The 17209-nt window shown below is 28.1% G+C and overlaps 1 protein-coding gene across 1 annotated transcript; it reads left to right on the top strand.

Moving 5' to 3' along the window:
• Nucleotides 1-14597: 14597 nt before the first annotated feature.
• LOC149231080 (membrane protein PM19L-like) lies at nt 14598-15957 on the top strand. The gene is made up of 4 exons (XM_089381535.1): nt 14598-14614; nt 14871-15077; nt 15263-15308; nt 15442-15957. The coding sequence occupies exons 1-4, from the start codon at nt 14598-14600 to the stop codon at nt 15610-15612; spliced, it is 441 nt and encodes a 146-aa protein (XP_089237661.1). The 3' UTR covers nt 15613-15957.
• Nucleotides 15958-17209: the final 1252 nt, after the last annotated feature.

Here is a 17209-nt window from a genome sequence, read left to right as displayed (position 1 = left end):
TCAAAACTAGAAGGGTAGAGTATGTATGCCTTGGTAGACTTAGCAGTCAAATGGTTGCCCCGAAGTGGGTCCCTTGTCCCACAGACAAGGGGGTCTGCCCTGAAGTGGGTCCCTTGTCCCACAGACAAGGGGGTCTCATACACCAATTTGATGTCTGACTTGAGTGTAACCTTAAAAATAAATAATAATAATAATAAATATTGTTAGTTGAATATCTATTTAAATGTTTGTAATAAAAAAATATGTAATTCTCATAAATTTAATTAATAATTTAATTATATAAATTAAATAATTAATAAATATATATAAATATATAAACATTCATGAAAAAATAACTATAAATAATAATTGATATATGAAATTATTGAAAACATACCAACTATTTTTAATTAAAATATGACAATATTAAAACAAATTGCTTGAATTAAAAACCATAAATAAAATATTAAATATTAAATTTATTAAGATATTATAAAAATAGGAAAAGTTGACATTTGAGTTTAATTTGATGGTAGATTTTTTAAATATTATGAGTATTTGAAAGATATTAATTTCAAGTTTATCTTTCTAAACTTCAAAATATTTTGAAATCTTAATAATCTATACTCTTTATTTATATATAAGTTAGAATATGTTTTATAAAGGAAAAGCAAAAACTACATTAAGAATTAATTATTATCTAAATAATTTGCATATGTGTGGTACCTGTGATAAGTTTTTTCCTCATCTTCCTTTACCATTTCATCTTCTCTTTTGTGAATCTAAAAAGGATTAGGTATACCAACATGATGTTGAGATTAATGTCGAATTGTTTTAATGGAGTAAGATTTTGTTTCTAATTTCTAGAAAGTGTGTCAATTGTAAATATTTCTGATGTAATCAATTGTAAGACATAGCGAGTTCTGTAGAATTGTTTTAATGGAGTAAGATTTTGTTTCTAATTTCTAAAAAGTGTGTCAATTGTAAATATTTCTGATGTAATCAATTGTAAGACAGAGCGAGTTCTGTAGTCGCGGTCTTACAGGAAATGTGGATCTGATGTAATCAATTGTAAGACAGAGCTTGTTCTGTAGTGACAGCATTATAAGTGGTGTTCCACACCTGTAAACCATAGTTACCAACTGCCAAAAAAAATTCGAAAATTCGCTGGTTGGATTTGATTTGGGAATTAATACGACAATTCAGGTTCGGTAAGGTGCACTGAATATAAAAGGTTCACGTCTTAATATATTAAGACTTGCAATTTACTGTTCAAAACCCCTCTCCTATTTAGGAAATGGAAATGGCATAATATTAGTAAATGATAATGTTGCGTGTCAATTTATGCAATAAGAAATTTATGCTAAATTTTTGAACAAGTTTTTAATTTAATATTTAAAGATTTATGATTTATGATTTATGTGATAATTATGTGTTTATAGAGTAAAGTAAAAAATATATATAATGTATTTAATTTGTAAATTTGTAATTTATAGATTTATTAAATTTAAACAAATATATTTTAAAAGTAAAAATATTACATGAATTATTTTAGTAAAGGTGGATTTTCTTGATTAGGATTTTGAATAAATATTAAATTATATATATTAACATTTTGTATTATTTTGAGTAAGTATTAAGTATTAAATTAACATTTTGTATTATACAAAATAATAGATGTTGTTATTCTACCGTATAAATTAGAGGTGAATTTGGTTTGAAAAATAAATAATAAACCATTGATAATATGAGTGTATATTTTTAAAGAATATTTGCACACACTTAAGATACCATTTTATTATGAACATAAAATATTCAATAATGTGGAATTTATGTGGTTGATCGTAATATATAATTTTTTGGAAATTCACTCTATATTAAGTATCATAATTTATGGTGCAAGTGCAAGTGAGTTAATGAATCAATATAAAAATTCTAAAAACTTATTATTGTAATTGTTGTTATTCACTAAATTAATTGGTCCAATATATAATTTTATTTGCAATATTTATAATTGAAACAATTTTAAAAGAGTTTTTGTTGTTTTCAATGTTATAATTATACATTTAAATGATTTAAAATATTGGAATAAGAGATATAGTGCTGAATTTTTTTTTAAGTAACCAAATTAAATCAAATTTGAATTCGAACTTGGTAACTATGCTATAAACTACTCAAATAATTTAGTAAAATTTTATTAGTATTTTGACACATCACAGGAAGAAATAAAGTCCTTCAACTGTAATGGAAATTGAGTTACTGAATCCTGCAGAGACTCTATTGAAAAGATTTATTGTTTATAAAACCAAGGTCACACGGGGTTAACAAATTGATCACATAATAAAAGATTGGAAAATAGAGACAAATACGTAGGTATTCACATTATGTACACCATTCCATCCTGGTGTTGTTAATTGTTGTGCGTGTGCTTATTCTGCCTTATTATTGCGCTGGTTTTGAAGTTCGAATTTAGTTGAATAATTTTAAACGCTAAGAAACATTTGTCTATAATTCTTTCGAAAGCAAGTTAGATGTTTGACTTTGTAGTAGGTAAAACCATTGATAATTATTAAACTCAATGATTTAATATTAATTATTATGGGTATATTATAAGTATAGTAATTCTATGTATTTTATAAGTATAGTAATTGTATGTTCATGCACTAGGTCCTATGTGTTAATCATAGGAGTCTTATTATCATGAGATTGACATTCATATAATACAATTATATTTTGATATCAATACAAAAAAACTCCACATGTTATTAGTTAAAAACCATAAACTGTTTAGTGCACTATTATTTTTGAAGTGAAAAATTCCTTCATGATGATTGTGTTGTGACATATTTTTCTAAGTAATGAACATGCAGAGACTATTGCTTATATTTGTGTTATATTTTTTAACTCACCAACTGTATATTTTTAATGAGTTTGTGTTATTACCTTCTTTATTTTTTCGTAGTATAAGAAATTAAGTTTCAATGCATATTTATCTTCCATTCATTTTCATTTTTCATTTTGTGCAATTTCAAATAACTGTTTACCAATTCAACATTATTAGAATTGCCAATTGTAGAATAAAGTGCAACAACTACTACAATAGTTATGATCCGAAAAGTAGGTGAAAAACCTACATATGACAGGGAAGCACCATATTTTAAAGTCATTGGTTTATTTGAACTCGAGGAATTGGAGAAGAATCTACCTTTTAGAAAAGTTATGTATGAGAAAACAAAAGAATTTGATGTAAATATTCATGATTTTGATATAGTTGTCCATAGATCTTATTTTCATATGAGGCCTATAGAATATGAATTACATAGAATACAACTGAGTTATCTAAATGCATCAATACGAAGTTTGAGCAAAATAATTTCTTTCGTTCAACATCACACGTCTTTGAGAGTGCCTGTCCAACTAGTTTCTCCTTGGGATGTGATAAGACATTTTTGGTAAAACATGCAAAAAGATTTGCAATAGCGTATAATAAGAACCTAAAGCAACATTACTCGTGATTTTGCTTTTCCAAAACATGGAAAATTAGTATATTATAATTTAACTAGATATTTTTCTTATTATTATATATGATCTTATACATTATCAAGGAATCACCAATATTTTACAATGTTTTCAAATTTTTTAGAAGATTAGCCAAGAATTTGCAATACTTTATACCCTAGTGAAAAAATTGCCAAGATTTAACAAAACTTTATAATTTAGTGAAAGATTCACCAAATAATTATATATGTATATTATATTAATAAAAAAATAGCCTATACATTTTTCTATATACCACGGGAATTCACCCATTTATTATACATATAAATTTGGGGGGTTTATTTAAATTTTTCCCTAAAGAAGACTTAGTCACTTTTTGAGGGCGCAATTCGGAACGGGTAAGGAGCTTCATGCTTTTGGAGTGTGCCCAATTCTATGAGAGGGCACAGGGCGCACTTCTAAACAACGAAGGGTCACCAATCAAGGCTTTAAAGAGCGCTCATGAGCTTTTGGCCTTGATGGGGTCATTTTGCAACCGAAATTTGTCTAATTCTAGATGATTGGTCAAGGGATGAGCAAGATGATTTCTAGACATAAAACCATGTGTGGCGCATATTAACTTGTCAATAAAATTTAGAAAATCTTGATCAACAACGAATATACATCAAAACGCCACTTTATGCACATTCCTCGAGTACAAACAGTGAAGTGCATGTGACTGCGACCCAAAAGTGTCATTTTACAACAAGAAATGTGTTGTGACCATGAAATGCATATAAGGATATTCAATTCAATGCTGCGACACTTAAGAACACTCAAAACATATGAAACAACACAAAATGACACTTGACGACCAAGACGACACTTGACACGGCAATGAAGCAGGGTCCAAAATTAGAATGTAGAGAAATATTTTATGGTGTTGTAGCGGCGGTGGCGACAACAACGATGACGACCTTAAATAACAATAAAACAATATATCTTAATTACATGAAAGAAAAAGAAATAATGAAAACATCATCCATTGTAAATATTCAAGCAAGAAAGAAATAAACACACCCATTGTTGGAGTTCTAGGTGAGATTCAATGTTGCAAGATATGAAAAGACATCCATGGTGAGGGGATAATCTAAGAGAGCTCTTCACTGCACAACATTGAAAACCGATGTTATTATGGGTAGAACCTGAAGGCGTTTTGTTATCATTGAAGTATGCTAAAGAATCGGTAAAAATATTGAGTTATCATCGAAGAAAACTAAAGAAAGGGTGTGAAGTGATCTTTTAGTGGCCTTACGAAATTTGAAGACTAGAGGCTCTTGTAACAACTTATACCGTTAATGCAATGAAAGAATGAATTAACTCACAATTAAGAGAGATGATCGGTTGATCATCTATTTAAATGTGAAAGATGTGTATTCTTCATGAATTTATATATATATATATAGATATTTATTCAAGAAAATAAATATAAAAAAAAAAAATTGAGAATGCTCAAACAATACACCAGAAAATAAATTATTTAAATTATAAATTATAAATAAAATATATCACTATGACAAAATGACCACTTTTTATTACTAATTATAAAGCAAAGCTTACTGAAGTCCTTATATTGTTTATTATATCTTTCATTATTAAATTTATTAAGATATCATAAAAACAGAAAAAAAAAAAAAAAAAAAAGATTATGTTTGAGTTTAATTTGATTGTAAATTTTAAATATATTATAAAAATTTAAAAGATATTGATTTCAATTATTTTTCCAAATCTTCAAAATATTTACAAATCTACCATAAAAAATTAAAAAATATAAAAATTTATACTTAATAAAAATCAATTATTATCTAAACAATTTGCATTTGTGTGGCAGCTCTCATCTTCCTCTACCATCAATTTGCATTTGTGTGGCAGCTCTCATCTTCCTCTACCATTTCATCTTCTCCTTTGTGAATCTAAAAAGAGAGATTGTATACCATCATGACACGAACAAATAAATTCCTTCAACTGTAATGGAAATTGAATTACTAATCCTGCAGAGACTCTATTATAAACAAATTGACATAATAAAAAATTGGAACATAGAGATAAATACCTAGGTATTCAGATTAGGTACACCACTCCATCCTTAGTGTTGTTAACTATTATGCCTTAGAATTGTGCGTGAAATAATTGGATGATTTCGTTGAATGATTTTAAACGCTAAGAAACATTTGCCTATAAATTATTATGGATACTTTATCAGTAAAGTAGATTTTGATAATATTTCGGAATTTGATAAATTATAGTAATATCAATTATTTTTGGAATTAAACAAACAATAACAAAATCAACTATTCTAAAATACAATAGTAAAATCGATTATTTAACCTGGTTACTGTCATTCAAACTCAAATATATTTAAGAAATTCAGCACAATAAGATTAAAACTTGTAATCAATAATAAAAATTGAGTTTAGCATGAAAATCAAGCTCCAGAATTACAACATACTTCATGGATCATTATTTATACATTAGTGGGGAGTTTAAGGTATGGAATTCAATTCAATTAGATTCAGGGAAGCCTAGTCATTTAGACAAAAAAAAAAATCAAAAATCTTGTAGAGACAATATTTGAATCATGTTTTTGATAATGGAAATAAATTCAATACTATCAAAAATTTCTGAAGCACCTAAACTTATGAAATTTGACAGTTTTTATTTGGATTTATAAAAATCTCTAATAAATTTTTTCAGAATATAACTAAAATTTCCAAATCTTTCCCCAAAAAAAATAATCAGTAGAATTCAATTTACGTGCCCAGCTGATGCCCACCTGTGCCAAGAATAAATGCACAAGGAAAGTTAATGCATCGTAATTTAAGAAAAGAAATATCTTACACGATTAAGGGGTTGGGTTCATTCGCGGGGAAGTCCATCATTTTATTTTTAATTATTAAATATTTTATTGAAAAATTAAATAATCATTAATATTGATTTATGAAAAATTGATTTAAAAAAATTAATTGTTATTAATATTATAATTATTATGGATAATGATTTTAGAAATTTTATTTAAATGATTTTATATTTTTAAAATTTATCAATTTAAAATGGTAATATTATTTTTAATAAAATTTATAGTTTTTTCTTTTATTTTTATAAGTTAGTGTTATTTCTTATATTCTTTTAAATTAAATTAGTGTTGTTTAGCATTTTACATCAGAAATGTGTAATGTTTTTTCTTTTCAAAATAAAAATAAAATATTTTTTAAATAAAAAATAATATCAATCATAATTAAAAACAAAATGAATATATCTAGTTAGTTTTAATTAAAAACATTATAAAATATCAATTCTCACTCACATTGTGTTTGTTGGGTTTGTTGTTGATTTTAAACTCAGAAAATATGGTAAGAATATTTCACTTTCACTCTCAACCATAAACAAAATATTTGGATGTTCATGTGAAATAACATAATTTTATGTCACTTGTTAAAAAAAAAAGATAAAAGTAATTAAAAGTATAAAAAAAATATCGTTGTGCCGAGCTATAGTCCAATATGAGGGAGATGTGTATCAAGATGATAGGTGTTCCTTTTAAAATAAAAACAAAATATTTTTTAAATTAAAAAGTAATATATGTTACAATTAAAAAAAATATGAATATATCTTTTTTGGTTCTAAGAAATTAGATAAAATATAAAATTTTCACTAGTGAATCTCCAATGCTTCAATTCTTTAACAACTTGATTAGAGTTAAGAAGGTGGTTGCATTTTGGGAAAAGTTAGAAGCAAAAGAATACCAAGAAGACTTGAAGGTTGTGGATGCAATGACATAGGAACTTTTTGACCAAAATAACAATGGTATTTTCATTGACAATGAGGATGAATGGTTAAAATAACTTTAAGGTAAAAGAAAGTCTTTCCGAAGCTGGAAGAAACTAAGTGGACATTTAAAATCCATCTAAATTGGTTTTTTGAGGAGATAATAATATGAAGTTTTTTCAAAAATATGTTTCTATAGAAGGAAATTTAACTACATTATGGAGTTGATAGGTCTATATGGTTCATAGGTCTCATCCTTTAAGGATATTTCCCATGTAAGTAAACAACCCTCTTTAAGGAGAATGTAGCTAATATAGGGGAGATTGTGAAAATAGTTATATTGTTTCCTATATTCTTTAATGATGAGATGAATGAATTTATGGAGTTACAACAATAGAAGAATTAAAAGATATTTTCAGTACTTTTCATGGCGAAAATTCCACACCTTATGCTTGGATTGTGGAATTCTTCTTGGGATTCTACAACTTCTTACATGATAAGTTTCTTAAGGTGATTTAGAAAGGAGGAAGATATAGAAAGATGTTAGGGGATTTTATAACGCTTAATTCAAAAAATAATGACCTTTCACCTTCAATTATTTCATAACAATATTCCCTTTGCAACCTTATCTACAATATTTTTTCGAAAACCATTGGAAGCAAAATGAAACAAACACTATCTAATTCCATTTTAGAAGAACAATTTGGATTTATTTTTAATAAGCAAATTCATGATGTTGTTGGGATTCAATAAAAACTATAAAACAACCCATAATAGTTATGAAAATTGATTGTTCAAAGGAACATCACAAAGTTAAAAGGCTCCTTCTCATATTAGTTTTTCCTTAGATAGGTTTATCACTTCAATCTATTAATTTGATTATGGGGTGTGTGGAATCTGCAAAATTTGAAGTGTCAATAAATGGCTCTCCTTTGCAGTTCTTCATGAAATTTAGGGGTCACAAGAGAGGATGCCCCTTGTCACCATTTTTTCCCCTTAGTAGCATAAATGCTTAGTAGATTGATTATCGAAACAAAGATAAATGGATTATTCAAAAATTTACAAGTTAAGGAATCCATTGAGGTAAGCCACTTGTCATTTATAGATGCCATTTTACTTTTTGGTAAAAGGATTTTGAGGGAAAACAAGTTACTTAAAAACTATCATAGACTTATTACGCAAAGCAATAAGAATGAAAATGAACATATCTTGTATTTTAGCAAATGGTCTAAGTGATGCTTTCATAAGGAGATGAGAGAAACATATTATGTATATATATACTAGGTAAATATGTCCATGTATATATATATAGATATATTGATATTATGTTGGTATATTTGTCAACATATATTAATACTGACATATATAACATATTATGTCAGTATACTAATGGTGATCCTCATTGGGCAAACTTGAAAAATGAGGACCACCACACAAGCAATGAAATATTTATCCTACAAGTATAATAGGGATTTGTATTAGGGCCCTAACCATGGTGTAAGGACAACCACTAGCATATTAGGGACAACCACATAACATAGATGAATTAATATAATGATTAAAGAATTAATATATACCAAGTTAGGATCCTTTTAAAACCCTGAACTAAAGTATTAATCTCTTAATCTATCTATATATTGTGCTTACCCAATGACGACAACCACTAGTATACAAACACATTATGTATTCAATATATGTACTATTACTACATGTATGTTGCTACATAGTATAAATATTAACATTATATATATATATAATATATATATATATATATATATATATCTATATATATATATATATATCTATATATATATATATATATATATATATATATATATATATATATATATATAGATATATATATATATATATATATATATATATATATATATATATATATATATATATATATATATATATATATACACCAACACACATATGTTGAATATATATTATCTATGTATATTAGTGGTGGTCCTCATTGGCCAAGTTTGAAAAATGAAGATATCTAGCCTTTAAGTGGAATATGGTTGCTCCTAAAATGCCTTGTATTGTAAAAATGGGTCTCAAGGCCTTGCCAATGGGCATGGGAGAAAATAAGTCCCTTAGGCTCTAAATGAAGTCTCTAGGGACCAAGGGACATGAATAATTCCTCAAACCATAAAATGTATCTTGTATAGGATATCATCATTCTTAATGTGGGATATGGGAATTGATATGGGGTTTGTGCACTAGGGATAATCTGAAGCTTTGTGAACTAGGGTTGAGTTTGAGACCATGGTCGAGGAATAAATTAAGAGACATTAACTTGAGTTTCATGAGCTAAGGGGCCATGATCAGAACCATGAACACAACATGGATTCTTTAAAATGTATCATTATCATACAAGATTGATATGGACATGATAAGGAGTTTTTTCAAAATAGGTACATGGGTATTGGAGCATTAAGAAGATAAAGGCCTTATCATCCTTGGGTTCCCACTATACAATGATTTTGTTTTATTATGAATTGGTTAGTTTTTTTACTTACTATGTGTAGTGTTTTATAGCCCATAGATCTAAAATTTAAATTAAAGGTTTAAAAATATTATAAATGTAATAAACTAGATTAAAGAGATAAGTAAGATGATATATGTGAAATATACCGTTGTATTATGATAATTAGGGGAGGTGTTGGGAACATAATTTTCATCTGTTTTGAGGGACCTTTTTGGATCTAGCTTTGACTATTCACCCAAGGTTTCATAAGGACTTGCAAAATTTCAAATGTGGGGGATAAATTGGACCTTTATTTTGAGGCCATTACTACTATTAGAAGTGTTATTTTTTCCCTTTCTACTCCCTTATATAGCCTATTATCATTCCCTTTTGTCAAAATCATTTGCATTATGTTCATCACATGCTAATAAGTTGTGATATTGTTAAATTCAATGATTTTCCCTTATTTTTAATGATTTATTTGAGCTAAAGCTTGCCTTTTCTAAAGTGAGTATCAGATCTTGTAACACTAGTCAAAATATGGTAACCCAAATCATTAGTTGTCATATCTATGCACCCCCACGGTGAAATATGCCACATGCTTTTCATTTCTAGGTGGATTTATATGGATTAGTGTTGGTTGGATTGCTCCCAATTAGAAAAGGAAGGTACCAACTCACATTTAATTCTCAATAATCTTTGTGATCAAGGGTTGGTTCATCAAGACTTCGACCCTATCCATAATACATCAAGTTTAAGCACTAGTTTCACCTCGTCGTTTCTATATATAATACATTTTTTTCCTTTTCTAAGTATTATTGTATTGAATTTGTATCTAGGATGCACACTTCGTGATTTGACCTTAGCTCCATCCCTAATAACACCTCTCTCACTCTTTCTGCAACCTGACTAGAGTTAAGGACTTTAAACTTCACAATAAGATATATATACTCAAAATTATAGATATTAAAGGCTCTAGAAATTGTAGTAATCAATCCTTGTTTCATTTACTTTATGGTTGGAGTGAGATGACCTTATCTCATGATCTCTATCATTGATCAAGAATGTCTAGCTTGATCATTGGCTTGTCATCTATCACTATATGTCTAGGAATTCAAGGCATAATCTAATAGACTAGGTCCTCCTTAAAAGCTTTTGTGTTTCTCTAGATTTTAACCAACTAATTATGCATATAAAAGATGAATAAAAAATTCCATGAGTCATCCTTCCCATTGGCTATCGTGTCTAGATTGTGAGACATGGCTTTAATGATAGAGTAGGCCAAAACTCTAGAGTTTAAATACCTAGAAAATAAATGATGCAAAAACCCTAGGATGACCCATTACCTTCATTAGAAGCCTCCAAACATATCCCCCAAGCCTTTCATTCTTAAAATGGCCACCACGATCTAATATGATATACCCATAAAATATAACACAATAAATGACATAATAATACATTTACTAACATATTAAAGGATATAACATAATATTTACTATTAATGCAACATATAGTATGTCATTTAATACATTAATAATTTTTAATTATCTTTACTAAAGTATCATAACTTTAGTTTTAATGATAATTTTAACATTGTCATTTTATTATAACTAGACAACTCTTTTTAGTATTTTACAATTGCTTGGTTTACTTAGTAAATGTAAGTATCTTCTATCCCAATGATACATTTTCCTTATTTATTTATCAAATCCATTATCTTATTCTTTTACTCTCTTAATGATGAAGCTTGATATGGATTTGAAATGTCAAGGCTATGGCTACCAATGTGGATAATTTAGAAGCCTTGCATTCTAAAACAACTCACCTTGAACATAAGAAAATACACCATTAAACAATAAATATTTTCAAAACTTGTGAAATTTTGGAAAAACAACATTTGATACATTATGGCTAAGAAGATTCTAAATGTCAAAATAATACCTTGAAAAATTGATGATTTTATAGTATCACTTGTTAAACAAAGACAAAGGTAAAAACAACCAATAAATATGATATTTCATCTCAAAAATCAAGAATTCTAAAAACTTCTCATCAAATAGGCATCTATATTATTCTCAACTTTTATATCTAAATAATATATGGTTTTGCTGATAATTTTTCATATATTCTTTTTTATATCAATTTTCATTTTTCAATTTAAATTTTATTCAATGAGCTCAATTTTATTTTTCTTTCTAATTTAGCAAGAAATATTTTGACAAGATCCTTGGATTTTAAAACAAAAATTATGATGACTTAAAAGTTCACTTTAATCTTGTCTGTGTTTATATAATTTTATTATTAGTTTCTAATTTAGCAAGAAATAGTTTGACAAGATTCTTGTATTTGAAAAAAAAATAGGTACTAAAAGTTCACTTTAATCTTGTTTGTGTTTATGAATTTTGACAATGCTCGTTATTGGCAAAACGAATTTGTTTGAAAAAGGTTCACAAACACAAAAACTTGAAGCCATTTTTTATAACAAGGGGTTGTGGTAAGGTTATATGGATTAGTGTAGTGTACATGCACATAATATAAATCAATATAAATCAGCATATCTATAATAAAAAGTTACAAATTTTTTTATATCATCTTTTATTCAAAAACATTCTAAAAAGTTAACTACATAATCTTAAAAAAAAAAAAAACTTATAAGAGAAAACCATTATCATAATTATTGTAAATATTTTTCCTATAATATTAAAATTTCAATTAACTAAAAATATTTTTGAAAAAATATTTGAATTATAATACACACTTCATACTTTATAAGCATAAATTACATTTATACACATGTTTATTTTAGAATAAGGCTTTCAGGATTTTAATTTAATTATCAATAATCATTAGGTATGAATGGTAGAGATTTAATCTTCATAGAATATTCATGAATATTTATAGTAGTATACACGAATTAATTTTTGAAATTTATCTCCAAAGTAGTTATGTTCTTTTCACTCTTTTAATTAAATTGATTAATTAAAACAAAATTTCATATGCACAAGTGTCATGTGGAGTGAGTTATGGTTTTTTAGGCATGTGATATTGAGCCATGATATTGTAACAAAGTTTATTTACAAATTAAAAATAACCATGGTAAAGTGGAGGTAAATCTCCATGATAAAGAATCTTGTTCTATGTTTTTTAAAATATATGTTTAACTTACCTATTAATTCATTTTATAATTATTAATAATAATAATAATAGTAATAAAGTTATAATTTAGTTAGGTTTTATGATTTTTTTTTTACTTTAACAACGTGAGATGTATCATGAAGTAAGTGTTATGATGCAAGATTATTGATTTTTATTATGGATTAATGTCTATCTGCACGATTTAATTTATATGGTTGAGATAGTAATATATCCAAATTCATATGTCAACTTTTATCCTATTAATTTTGATCTTAATATATAGAAGTTATACTTAATAGTATCAATGTCAATCACAAAGTTAAATTTTTTGTAAAATCAATGAGGTTAAAGATATGGTAACAAAAAAAATTAAAAATGATAAAAAAATGTTATATGCTTTTTCAAATGTAGTACTTTAATTTTAAATATATTTATTCATCACTTTTTTTTGCACAAGTATCAACTAGCACAACCACATTAATAAAGTGGTTGATATACTTTCACAAATGTCATTTTTCATATGTAAATTGTCATATGAAAAGTAGAAAATGACATTGATGGGTGTACATCAACCACTTTATTAATGTGATTGTGCTAATTAACGACCAACATGTCTGGGTAAGATTAGTAAACCATAATTGATTATGATTAAATATGATCAAGCTATACTTAATGACCATTGACCATAATTAACTACAACTAATAAAAACTAAACTATAACAAGTTACGGTTGATTACCATTGACTATAATTAACTATAATTAATGAACACTTTTATCTAAATTGATATGCAACCTTTTTCTATTAATTTTGAACTTAATATATAAAATATATAAAACTAGTTAAAAAAGTATACCTAATAATACTAGCTCCATATTTTTATATAATATATAAAACTAGTTAAAAAAGTATACCTAATAATGCTAGCTCCATATTTTTATATAATATATAAAACTAGTGTAAAAAGTATACCTAATAATACTAGCTCCAAATATACCTCGTAGTACCAACTCCATCCACAAAGTTAATCTTTTTATACAAAAGAAAATCAATAAAATTAAAAGCATGATAGCTAAAAAGAAATGAATTTTTAAATAAGTACACATTAATTTTTAAATATACATTCATAATATATTTTCTTTCTTAATATTAACCTTTCAACACAAATATCAGCAAGGTTAAAAGGCACAATATTGAAGGAAAGAAAATTACTTAAACGGTGTAAATTTGGACATGTTTTCAGGTTGCAAACTACCTTACACTCAAAACATACTTTCCCTTTAGAAATGATGATTCAAGTTTTGACATGTTTTAAATGGGTGAAAAATATTTTCATTTTATAAAATTTATGTATCTTATACACCAATTTCTCCAAGGGACAAAAAATCCCTTCATGAAACCTTGTGTGAGCGGACGTATGTCATTTTGGTTAAGGTCGTCAGCATCAATGAAAATCTGGTCTATTGTGGCTATATTTCCTGTAAAATGATCTGACTGTTGTTTCTCTTTTGTTTCAAAAAAAAATTAGCATCCGTCATACCCAAGTTGATGTGCTAAAAGTCATTTTCAGGAATGGAATAGTTCACAAATAGGTCACACCATGAATTGAATCATTTGCAATTCCTTGAATATTACATGTTTTGAGGCGGTGACAATCTAGTCGAATAATGGCAAGGGCTAACCAGCCATATATTGAGTCATAAATGCCCTTGCCAGCTATGTATGTGGTGCACGTCAGGCAGGATGGCATAGGATGGCATAAATAACTCCGGCGGGCGACCTCGCGTTTCCGGTGACATACGCGGGACCCACCAACGAGGGCCCGCCCGCCCCGTCTCGTTTTTGACTAGGCGACCCTCCCCGCGCGCCAAAACAACATTCACAACCGTTCGAAATCGGTCTGCGCGGGAGCTCTGCCCTGTTTCATTCCAGCTACATTAGGCTGTTTATCGATGATTGCCATTTTGTGAAATAAGCTTAACCAGCAGTCCCTTAGTCCGAGAATATTTTTCCTTGGCTGAAGCGACGGGTTTCATGATTATTTTTGCTCTGATAGCCTCCGTAGTAGAAGCTGCTTCATGCCTTTCAGGGCTTCATCATCTCCGAGTTTGGACTGCACAGAGCTTGGCTTCCAGTAACGGATCCTCCATGACAGCTTGGGCGCTCACATTACTTGCTATGGGGTATGTATGTATTTATATATAACTAGTATAAGTTCTTTAAGTATTATAGGGATTTCTACTTACTAGCTGCAAAATGACATACTGTATACTAACACCATATATATCAGGGATTAATTGAATTATGGCATCTGGTTTATCTACAAATTGAGAATGAACTAATGATTTTTAACTCACAAAAACTGTAGATTGGGATGCAAGGAGATCCATATCGGCGGCCGAAACACAAAGTTGGTATTTAGTACTACTCTTTTATTTCTTTCAGACACTCATATTCGTCACCAATGTCCTATTCTCTGCCTGAGTTTTCCTACTGTCATGGCGTTTTTTTATCAGTAACGTTTGGTGAGTTTGCATGTGTGTTCAGATAACGCTGGAATCGTTTCTTATTATTGTGTCTGGAACAAAGCTGTTCTACATCTTACTCATCCACGCTGGTTTTTTCGGAGGAAATTATTGTTCTTATGAGAACACTTATGTTGCCACAACTACAGCGGAGCCTCAGAAGGGACGAACTCCTGCGGCCTCTTCAGTTTAGTGTTAGATTGTCCATAGAGTGTTGATAATAGCTTGTAGTCTACCAGTAGATGGGCTGTTTAGTGTGACTAGTAAATTAATGCATGCGAGAGATAAAGAGCAGAGTAGCTTTGAATTTGAGCAAAATTATGTTAAGTTTTGTTTGGCAATATCGTAGGTTCATTGTTTACTGAGTGAAGTTGGGTTTCTATACACTGCTTGCAAGTCATTGTCATAGCAGAATACAGGAATCAAAGTTATTGTATGATGGTCATCAAGTTGCGGCTCTGTTATATGTAAATCTTGTACCATTATCATGGAAACTTGTTAATGTTGGAATAAAAAAGCATGTTCTACCTTCAAAGTTTCTCGCTACCGACCTTTTCATGATTGAATAATGGGCAAATAATGTTTTATGAATCGTTACTTAGTCATAAAGGAACGCAAAAGGAAGGAAAAGCAGCCCAGGCGAAAGAATATAATGTTCCATTTATCAAACACTCTGATTTCCTTGGAACTTTCTGCAGGGCATCAGATTTTTTATCACAAATTTATGACAAGTCTGTTCAGTGCTTTCTGTTAATTGCACTCATCACCAAATACTTTCCTTTGTGGATCTGTTGGTCTAGGGACTTTACAGCACAGTTGATTTGAGGAATCATTCTGTACTGTACTCTTATTTAATAATGGACAACAAAGCTTATTGCTTTAAATTGGATGTCCCACCACATAATGACATGTTTGAATCAAATGGTTATTATATCTGATGAACAGTAGGCCCCTTCCGTCGGATATTACAGGACAATATCTGCGCCTTTTTCTAATCAAACCACAATTTGCTTATGATTGACACACAACACTTTGTGCTTCAGTTTAGCTTTACGGGTTAACTTGGAAATGGATTCAGAGTCCAGCATTAGTACTAATAGTTTTTGGGTGGAAATAACAAAATTTCAATTTTGATAACCTATGAATAGAGTTATACATTATACTAGCCGGAGACTCTAAGCTCAAATATATTTTTAAATGGACTTCTTATTTATATTAAAAAATAAAAAGCATATATTTATAAGATAGATATATTTTAAATGCACTTATTCTTTATATTAAAAAGTAAAAAGCAATATTTATGAGATAGATTTATGTATTGTTTTTATTATTAATAATATTAAAATTTTATATATCAATTGTATATCTAATATAGAAGGAATTACAATTACAAATTCCCTTAATACCTTACCTTAAAAGTTCTCTGTATATCATGTTATTGATATTAAGAATGGAATAACTTATACTATCTTTTTATTAAAAGTGGAAAAAAATTTCACATTATCTTTTTTTACATAACACAAATAAAAAAATATACTATTTAATATAAACATTGAAATTTTATTTATAGCTAACCTAATTTTTTTTACTAATGCATATATTTTAAAATACTTCATCTTAATTGAACATAAAATGAATTAAACTAGTATAGCAACATGAGAAAGGAATGCCATAGTGAATCTGGGTGATACATTATTTGAAAATAATAAACGTGTTGAATGCTTCTTAGGAAACCAATAAAGGATCCATTAAATATGGTTTATAAATAATGTATTCGGATGATCTTAGAA

Source organism: Pinus tabuliformis, chromosome J, assembly GCF_031772625.1.
Source record: "Pinus tabuliformis cultivar Carrire ecotype Pingquan chromosome J, CPIR1, whole genome shotgun sequence".
Taxonomy (NCBI): domain Eukaryota; kingdom Viridiplantae; phylum Streptophyta; class Pinopsida; order Pinales; family Pinaceae; genus Pinus; species Pinus tabuliformis.
Note: the sequence above shows the minus strand (reverse complement) of the source record. Positions and strands in the feature narration are given on the sequence as shown.

What these genes read in the sequence shown, in the direction of transcription:
- LOC149231080 (XM_089381535.1), top strand. An exon ending in CTCACATTACTTGCTATGGG is followed by an intron (nt 15,078 to 15,262) that starts GTATGTATGTAT and finishes CAAAAACTGTAG; the next exon opens with ATTGGGATGCAAGGAGATCC. An exon ending in GCGGCCGAAACACAAAGTTG is followed by an intron (nt 15,309 to 15,441) that starts GTATTTAGTACT and finishes ATGTGTGTTCAG; the next exon opens with ATAACGCTGGAATCGTTTCT.